At 41.4% G+C, this 10,413-nt stretch overlaps 1 protein-coding gene across 1 annotated transcript in view; it reads right to left on the bottom strand.

The window, feature by feature from the left end:
• Nucleotides 1-7,937: 7,937 nt before the first annotated feature.
• The window catches only part of LOC121923936 (tripartite motif-containing protein 10-like), a 15,940-nt gene continuing 13,464 nt past the window's right edge, over nt 7,938-10,413 (bottom strand). Inside the window, exons 7-8 of the mRNA XM_042454889.1 lie at nt 9,071-9,208; nt 7,938-8,497 (exon numbers count right to left, since the gene is read on the bottom strand). Of these exons, the coding sequence (XP_042310823.1) occupies nt 7,938-8,497; nt 9,071-9,208 (698 nt within the window). The remainder of the gene's footprint in view (nt 8,498-9,070; nt 9,209-10,413) is intronic.

Genomic DNA, 10,413 nt, shown 5'->3' with positions numbered 1-10,413 from the left:
TTTTTTATTGTTTTATCTTAATAGCTTTAGTTCTGCAAACTTTAGATTTACATTCACTTTGTTTTTCCTATTACTCATGTTAATTTTATATATGACTGTTCACTGGACCTTCTTTATATTATCTGTTGAGTAAACTCAAAATTTAATTTACTTAACAAATTTGTCATCCTGACATTCTTTATTATACCTCCTGTTTGTATACTGTGTATATATTATATATATATTACACATTCTTATATAAATCAAAATTTTCTTTATCTCAGATGAATGTGCTCCCCAAAGTATTATTTTTTTTCAAGCAATACCTATTATTCACAATGAAAAACCATTTATAATATGGCAGAGGAAAATTTCCAAATTCTTTTTCATTAGGAAAAAACCTAGGATAAAAATAAAAGAACTATGATGATAAAAGTGGGGGAGGTTTGGGACTGCCTAATTTAAAATTGTACTACTTTGCATGCTATTTAGTTTAGATTAGTGAATTGGTTAAATTGGAGAATGAAAAAATGTTAGCTTTAGAGGGGGGGAAATCTAAGACTTGGGTGGCATAGGTATATGATTTATGGGAAAGAAAGAATTCATAAAGACAGTTTAAACCATTTTGTTAGAAAAGCTGTGATGAAAGTCTGGGGGAAATATAAGAATCAGAGACTTGGTTTGCTTTGCCTTGCATGCTCATTACCTTAGACATATTTTGCTAGGAAACGTCTGAGGCTTAGGCACAGGGCGTTGCTTCTGCAGATCAGAATGGCACCATTTTGGGGGACTAGAATTTCTACTTTTGATGGTAAATTGGAAAAAGAATATAGCAAAATAGCAGTGTTAAGTTCCATGTTACATGTGTTATATAAATATATGTTTTATGTTTAAATAAGAAAAGGGAAACATTTGAGTTATAACAACATAAAAACTGTTAAGATTGTCATAGGAAGAAAAGAGGTAAACTGGTAAGAAAGAAGTTGGTGAGGTACATGAAAAGATGAGAGCAAGAGACCAAGATGATGAGAAGAGGAAGGGAGAGAAGCAATAAGATAAAAGTGTGGAACAGAGAAAATAAAGTACAGGAAACATGATTAAGAGAGGAGAAGGAACTGTTAGAATGTGAAGTATGTGAGAGGACTGAGAAGAATATCTTATTGCTTTAATAATAATAATAATAATAATAATAATAATAATAATAATTTATATCCTGCCTCTCTACAAATGCAATCGATGCAAACAATGGAATTGTTTAGATTTGTAGATACTAGACAAATGCATGTACATGTAAAATATAATTTTGCCAATAATATATATATGTGCATATATGTGTGTGTGTGGTGCCATTTTGGGAGTGAGTGACTGGAACAAAGTTAGTGCCCCTGATGGCAAGGGAGAAGCAAAAGAGCTGTCAAATTTGGGACTCCACTTAAGATTTGTGAGCTTTACCAGGACCTGGCTGGCATGATGGGGCTGTGTTGCTTCTCTTGTTTTTCCTCATCAAACAAGCCGAGAGAAAAGATTCTGGAAGACAAAAATATTTGTGTGTGGTGGTGAGGGGAATGACTGGCCCAGGAGGGACATTTATAGACTGTATGAATGCCCATGGAAATGCAAAACGTGTGGGTATGGTGATGATGCGACAAGTTCCAGTTTTAGGGATGGTTGTTGAGGGACAAAGGCAAGAGTAAAGACCTTGCCTAAAGCCGGAGTGGGTGGATGTCCAGATGGTGGAAGGAGTTTTGTGTGCAGGCTGGGATACAGAAAGGAGATGTGATAAACTGGCTTAGACAGTCTGTTATTATAATGTGTAGTGTGCCAGGAAGCCATTGAAGTTTATCACACTGGCCCTGAAATGGGCCCAGTGTGTTCTAAAACGTGCATGGGTGCGCATGGAATGGGATGGGGCTAAGAACCCAATTTTATCACACGCTGGAATGCTGCCTTTGCCACCGGGCGTTCCAGTCGCGTCCCTGTTCCTTTAGAACAGTTCTCAGAAATGGCGCCCTCTGGAATGGAACAGGGACATGATTGGAACACCCGGCGGCTAAGGTGGCATTCCAGCGTGCGATAAAATGGGTTCTTATCTTAGCCCCATTCCATTCCGTGCACGTTTTAGAATGCACTGGGCCCGTTTCAGGGCCAGTTTGATAAACTCCATTGTGTTTGTTCAACCCACTGTTGGTGGATTGGAGTTTGTGAATACACTCAACCCTCCACATTCACCAGGGTTAGGGGCACAAGACCCCTGTGAATGCACTCCTGACAGATGGCCATCCAGCTTCTGTTTAAAAACCTCAAAGAATGAGACCCCACCACTGTCTGAGGGAGTGGGTTCCACTGTATAACAGCTCTCACCGTCAGGAAGTTCCTCTTAATGTTGAGGTAGAAATACAGAAAATACTCTTTCTGTATTTTGCATCCATTGCTCTGGGTCCTAGTCTCTGGAGCAGCAGAAAACAAGCTAGCTCCCTCCTCAGTATGACATCCTTTCAAATACATAAACAGGACTATCATATCACCTCTTAACTCTCTCTTCTCCAGGCTAAACATACACAGCTCCGTAAGCAGGGACGTAGCCAGGATTTTAGGAAGGGGGGGGTCCAGACTAAGTGCCACCATTATAATGGGGCTTGGGTGTGGCGGCACAGCAGCACACACCATTCATTTTTCTAATGGAAGGGGGGGGGGGCCGGACCCCAAAAACCCCCCCCCCCCCTTGGCTACGTCCCTGCCGTAAGTCTTTCTTTGTAGGGCATGGTTTCCAGATTCTTCACCATTTTGGTCGCCCTCCTCTGGACATGCTCCAATTTGTCAACATCTTTTTTGAATTTTGGAGCCCAGAACTGGACACATTATTCCAGATAAGGCCTAACCAAAGCAGAATAGAGTGGCACTATTACTTCCCTTGATCTAGACACTATACTATTGATGTGTTGGGCTTTTTAGTTACTGCATCACACTGTTGACTCATGTTCAACTTGTGGTCTACTGGAACTCCTAGATCCCTTTCACATATAGTCTTGTTAAGCCAGGTCTCCCGCATCCTATATCTATGCATTTCATTTTTTCTGCTTAAGTGCAGTACCTTACATTTCCCTGTCTTGAAATTCATTTTGTTACCTTTGGCCCAGCTGTCCAATCTATTACGGTAATTTTGAATTTTGATCCTGTCTTCTGGGGTATTAGCTGCTCCTCCTAGTTTGGTGTCATCTGCAAATTTGATAAGCATGCCCTCTATTCTTTCATCCAAATCATTGATAAAGATGTTGAATAGCACTGTGCCCAGGACAGAACCCTGTGGCACCCCACTGGTCACTTCTCTCCAGGATGAAGAGCACCCTTTGGGTTCGGCTGGTCAACCAATTACTAATCCACCTAACAGTTGTATTGTCTTGTCCACATTTTACTAGCTTGTTTGCAAGAATATCACAAGGAACTTTGTCGAAGACCTTAATGTAATCAAGATATGCTATGCCTACAGCATTCCCTTTCATCTACCAAGCTGGGTGATTTTATAAAAAATGTGAGATCATGGAAAAGGGAAAGGTGGCAATCAAGAAACAAGTATTGGGACATATAAACGCAGCAAGACTTGAGGTGAGCAAGTGAAAGTATAGGGAAAGTAGAGAGGTCATTTTCAATCAGTTGATTTCTGCAACAAGAAAGCACAACTACTGTATATGACAAAATGGCATTACTTATTTTGAAGTTGCTCTGTCTCTATAGATGCAGATCATTGTTCCAAGTGTCCAGAGAGTCAGCATCCAAACAAGGACCACAATCACTGCATCCCAAAAGTCATAACTCCTGTCCTATACAGAACCTCTAGGGAACATCCTGGTTTTCTTCATCCTCCTCTTCGCAATCACCTTCTTGGTTGGTGTTAGCAGTTTTCATTAATTTCCTAGAAACTCTGCCAGTCAAAGCCAACATCTGGGATCTCTTATGTTCTCTGCTTGTCCCTCCTCCTCCCTTGGGTTTGGCCGGTCAACTAATTCCAAGATCCAAAATATCCCCGAATCCAGAACTGATCATGTGAGTGGCCAAGATTGTGACACTTTTGCTTTTGGATGGTTTAATGCACACAAACTTTGTTTTGTGCACAACATTATTAACATATTATGTATAAAATTGCCTTCAGGCTATGTATATTAGGTGTATACAAAATGTAAATGAATTTCATATTTAGAATTAGGTCCTGTTTCCAGGACTGTTGATGAGAGAATGACTTGGAGATCTCTCATTCATAGGGTCAGCATAAGTTAAAGGAGATTTGACAGCAATTAATGATAGCTACAGAACGATCACTTAAGCAATGTGGTTTGATTATTTATTTATTTATTTAATAATAATTAATTTGTTCTATTTATATACCGCTATTCCAAAGATCATAGCGGTGAACAGCAAGTAAGCTAATTAGCAAGTAAGCTAATTTGCCCCCAACAGTCTGGGTACTCATTTTAGCGACCTCGGAAGGATGCAAGCCTGAGTCGAGCTTGGGCCCTTTTGCTGGTCTTGAACTCGCAACCTTGTGGTCTTGAGTGAATGGCTGCAGTACAGGCATTTAACCACTGCGCCACCATGTATGTGGCACTTTACAAATAGTTACAGAATAAAACATTTATAACTATTCAACAATATAAAATACTAAAATGCAATATTAAAATACAATTTTAAAAAACCCTCACACAGACATAATACAAAATAAAACAAAATAGTCAAAATTCCAAAAACAAAAAAAATTTCAGTGAATGAAGATGGAGGACAATACTATAATAATTATCATAATGATGATGATGTAATGCTTTCACAGTATGAAACTCACTTTACATCATCACCTATTATGTACTGATAAGGAAAGATCCATTGCTGAACCTCCATTTATTATATGGAGACATTCCATTAAAACAATTAATTACATTTACAGATAGATGTGCTTTTTGAAGTTGCTGATTGCCTATTTAATTCGCATGACTGCAGACCCAATACAGTATATGTCTTTGATACTTTATTCTATTGATTCTGTTTTGCTCCTTTTCAGCTAAAAGGAACAACTGACAAGATCATTCCACAGAGTCCTGTACTCTCTTAGCTTAAGTTCAAGTCATGCAGGAATCTCTGTGGAAAGATAGGCAAAGGTGGAATTTGGGGATGAAGTACTATTTGGCCCTGCTCCATTAAAACTCAGACCTATGAGCTCAGTTTTCCTGAAGCACCTGGTGACTATGCTGGCCTCCCTTGCATGCCAGAAAAACAGCTAAGGGCTTTCACTTTTAAAATGAATATTTATTAACATCACTTTCCACAAGGGAATGTCTGATGCCATGTTGTCTTCCTTCAGTTGGAGAAAGTGTGGCCCATGGGCTACATGTAACCCTAGGGCTGGTTTTTGGTTGCCAGAATCCCCCAATTTCTCTCCCACACAGACTTTTTTGCCCCAAATGCTCCCAAATACTCTCTCAGGCTGTGAAGGTGTGTGTGATTTCTCTATGTTTCTGGCCCCTAGGGTGTTTTTGGTACAACAAGCCCACCTGGGTCACTTTCTGATGGAAAAAAGGTGTATCATTACTACTAATAATACTACTACTAATAATAATAATTCTTTCCTGTCTCTCCTCTTGTTTTGAGGTGGGATACAGCATGATAAAACACAAAATGCTATTTTCTAAATACTGGCACTGAATAAACAAAAGATTGCATTAAAATGGCCAAAAACCTGAAGACCCCCTTCACCCACCCATTTGAGCCCAAGCATTTTCAAAAGTTTAATTTTGGGGGGGGGATGACCTCCAGGGTCCACTGCAGATGAGTGTGGCCTCCAATGCTAACAGTATGCACCTCTGCTTTAAAGCCTAACAGCAGATCAATATCAAAGAAACAGAGGTAGTTGAATAGTTAGATGTGAATGTTTGTAGGATTTGTCTTTGAGAGGGAACCTTGAAAATTTAGGAGTGTCTTGTGCCTTTAAATCTATTGTAGGTACATCCTTTTTTCTATATAGAATGGGTACGAAGTTCAATACTGTCTCCTATTCTTGAGAATGATGTTAGCTGCCACCACTCATTAATGTTCTGCACCCCAAGCTTCACTGACTTAGTGGGATGGCACCCAGAGGTTTAACTTCTCCCCTTTCCACCTCTTATTCTGCTGAGAGTTTTCCTCCCTCTCTTGTGGGAGAAGAGAACACTCCATATACACTGAGCAAGACATACGAAGTGAAAGTGGGAAGCGAGATCTTTTAAGGAAATCTTTTATTCAGAGCAAGCAATCTTACATTAGTAAAACAGGAATAAATGAAATAATAGAACATTGGACATGGTGGCACCTTGCTTCAGGTGTTATTTAGGAGTAGTTACAAAGCTGCAAAAAACATCTAAGTCACATTCAGCCAAGGTTAGAAAACATAAGCCCTAACATGTTAACCATTCCAACATGACTAGCTAGTTGGTATTTGGGATGTTTGCTTGTTCACAGGAAGAACTGGACCCCTTGTCTAGTGTATGACCAAATGACAGTGAGTCAGGCAGCACTTTCTCTGTCTCTCCATCAGCCCAAAAGCCTCTCAGGTGTCCTGCAAAGTCTCAAAAGTCTCTCTTGCATCTCATGGTGCTTTAAAAAAAATATCCACGTATCTTTTCACAGATTGGTCATTTCCACCATCAATTATCCCTCATGATCTCTGTTGGTAGTGTGGCATAGTGGTTTGAGTGTCAGACTATGACCTTGGAGACCAGAGTTTGATTCCCAGCTCTGCCAAAAAGCCCACTTGGTGACCTTGGGCAAATCACACTCTCTTAGCCTCAAGAGAAGGCAATGGCAAACCTCCTCTGAGCAAATCTTGCTAAAGAAACACCATGATAAGCTTGCCTTAGGTCTTTACCATAGGTCAGATATAACTTGAAAGCACACAACTACAACAAATCTTTATTGCTTCTTCATAATGCTTACCCCAATAAATGTAACCTAATTGATCATGTCATTGATCCCTTGTTTACTTGAAAGAGACCCTACCTCTCACCTGTGCTGCCCAAGTAATGGGACAGCCCATCATCACAACAGGGAATGACTGTTTCTAACCAAAGCAGCCTCTTTGGCTGTCTTCTCTATTCACATTTTATTATGGATAGAGCTGGAGTATCCATTATCCAAAATTCCAACATTTTGCAGTGGAGGAGGTGGCCAGCCCCCACGTGTGCATTATTTAGGCTCCTCTGCCTCCAGGAAAGGAGGAGAGCAAGAAGGAGAGCTGGCCCAGCCAAACTTGCAGCCAAATTTTGCACAAGTGATGGTTTCGGTCACTGCTGCTGTTTTTCCATCATAACTATAGCTTAAGTGAGGTCAGCTGGCAACCATCTCCAACTGGGGGCCAGAAGAGAGCCCTATGTAAAAAACAGCACTCATCTCCCTCCCTGCTTCTACCACTGGAGTCTGGGTCTCTGCCAGTGGCTTTCCTACCCAAACCTTCTGCAGATGGGAACTCAGTAAGTGTATCCAACTCTAACAGTGGTGCTACCCAGTTCTGCCTTTGAGATGGCAGCTTCAGTGCTCCTGCCGATTCTCCAGCGTTTCTCTACAGCTGCATCTCTCTCCAACCTTTCTGGAGAATGAGCAGGAGTTCCACAGCCATTGCCATGAAGGTAACTGGCTTGCCACCACCTCTTCTGCTTCCCTATGTCATTTTAAGTACTTGTATGCCAAAATCCAAAAAAAAAAAAAAAAAAAAACAAAAACCCCAAAACCTAAAACACTTCTGGTCCCAAACATTTTGGAAAAGAAATTCTCAGCGTGTACTAAACTCTGTGATTAGGAAAAGTCATGCCTAAAAGCCATCGGAACTGTAGCCCTTGATCTGGCCTCATGAAGCCAAAGAGAAAGTTCTAGAACACCATCTCCTTTCAGGGTAATAGGTAAAGGGTACAGGGAGGGAGGGGAGTGGTTCTCTCACCAATCAATCAGTATTTCAGGCTGACACCCCACATTCCTGTGTGGAAAAAGGGCTGGATTCCCTTCCCAGAAAATGTTCCCAGATGAAAAGCAAAGATGCTATCATCAGTTTCTGCATCAAAAAACTCCACCCGGCCCTCTTCATAATCCAGAGCCACCCGGATCTTCTTGGGCTCTTGTCTCATTGTCACCGGGGTCCATCTGGGGTATTTAAATGCCCAGACTTGACAAGGTGAGTATACATGACTGAATGGCTTGCCCACAGCCCAAACTCCCTCGATGGGATTAAAGCTGAGATTTCCCTTTCTCTCGAGAGAGTTGCTTGTCACCCCGACGGCCCACTCTGGCTCCCCCACCAGAGACATTGAACTTTGTTTGTTCACCACCTCCACCTCCCAGTAATATCTTCCAGAGGTGATTGTCTTTTCCCCCATCACACAGCGAGCCGGGTCAAGTCTTGTTGGGTTCTTGGGCACACTCTGCTTTCTGGCAGGTGTTGTCAGATGCTTCAGCTCCTTGGACAGAGAAAGCTGAGAGTGTGCTGTGTCTGGATGTAGGGTCACACTCACTGTAGGACAGACAGAAAAAGAGGGAGTAAAAGAGAAGACTGGATAACAAGTTCTCTCAGAAAAGATCATCCTTCCACAGCTGGAGTGACACTCAGTTTTATTTTATTTATATCCTGTGTTATTTCCATGTGGGACCCAAAGAGGCTTACGCTGCACATTCGGACCTCCTTATCCACAAATTCAACCACCCACGACTTGAAAATATTTAAAAGATATACAGATTCCAACAGGGAAACCTTGATTTACCATTTTATATAAGAGGTACGGTTTTACTATGCCATTGTATTTAATGGGACTTGAACATCCACTCCACTCCTCTGACCTACAAGCACTAAAGCTTTATATATTTTTAAAAATAAATCAGCAAAAGCCAACTAGGTGAGCAACTTGGGAATGTTTGGGGCAACCCATTACTAGTGCCTGTAGGGAACTGCTTGGATAAACATAGTGTTATGTCCTGGCACAACCCACAGATTCCAGCTTTAATTTCTGTGAGAGATGCAGCAGGATATCAGGGCTGCAAGATCATCTCATAGATCTGATCAATATGTCAGCAGGAGTAAGATACCCACCCATATCCTTGGTTTCCATTGTTTGTTCGATCCGTGGCTCTGATGGCACTGTAACTGGCATCTCTAATTCTGGTTCAGGTATGGGCACAACAATGACCTCGGGTTCAGTTGGTACTTCTTTGCTGGTTTCAGTCAATCCTAAAGCAGGTAAATGATTAAGGATGTCCTCACTGACCCTCGCCTTTCACCACTCCATGGTGTCCCTGGGCACGTCACAGAGCAAGATTGTCTAAGCTAGTATTTGTTGGGCACAATGTTGATCAGGGGACCTGTACTATATGAGAATCACATCAGAGTCCAGACTGCCTTCTTCTGAGGATGAACATAATTCTGTTGTCTGGCTGACTTTTGCTGTACAATGTTTTAAACCTCACCAGACGTGGGGCAATTGGGGAGATAGCACTGCTGGATCAAATAGGAAGGAGGAAGAATCCTTTATTTATCATTAGCAATAGCAAGTACATTACGATATAGCTTATCAGTGCACTTAATCACTCACTAAGCGGTTTACAATGTGTAAGATAATTGACCCAATAAACTGGGTACTCATTTCAGCGATCTTGGAAGAATACAAGCCTGAATCGAGCTTGAGCCCTTGGCTGGTATTGAACTCACAATCATGCAGTTTGTGAGTGAGTGGCTGCAGTACAGGCATTTAATCACTGTGCCACCAGGGCTCCTAGCTGTCAGTGTTGCTACTGTGTGTGATAAGCTTCCAGAAGCAGTCCTGCAATTGAATACACATGTGGTAAGGACTGCTCCCAAACCAGTATGTATGCATTTCCTTTCATTAATGTGATCACGGTGAAAAGGGGGGCTCATGTGATAAAATCCCAAGTTGCAGCCTTTACTCCTGCTGGCCAGTAGGCTACAGTATGGAACCTCAGTATCTGCGCTGTGGGTAGCTCAGGACTTTACAACCTAAATCTAATTGATAGAGAAGAGCGACTGCATTAATGGTAGAATGATAAATCCCAGTGATTCACTGGGTCTACTCTATCAGTGACAGGTCAAGCTGCACACTTTGAACCAGCTCTATACTGGAAATGATCCTTTCTAATTTATTCATATATGACCTAGACATAGGAGCATGTTTGTTAGGATGACGAGAACAAAAATGGATCATAAAGCATTTAAAAAGGATCACCACAAACTGGGGGAATAGATATTAAAATGGAAAATAAGATAGGTTGAAAGCAACTGTAATGCTTTGGGGCAGATTTATGCAAAGCAGATGTTTTGCAATGAGGTTGGGAGACAAGAACTGAGGCAATGGGAGGATTTAACAAATTTTGAAAACACACACACACACACACACACACACACACACACACACACACACA

Source organism: Sceloporus undulatus, chromosome 2 (assembly GCF_019175285.1).
Source record: "Sceloporus undulatus isolate JIND9_A2432 ecotype Alabama chromosome 2, SceUnd_v1.1, whole genome shotgun sequence".
Lineage (NCBI taxonomy): Eukaryota > Metazoa > Chordata > Lepidosauria > Squamata > Phrynosomatidae > Sceloporus > Sceloporus undulatus.
The sequence above is the reverse complement of the archived record's forward strand: the minus strand, read 5'-3'. Positions and strand labels throughout refer to the sequence as shown.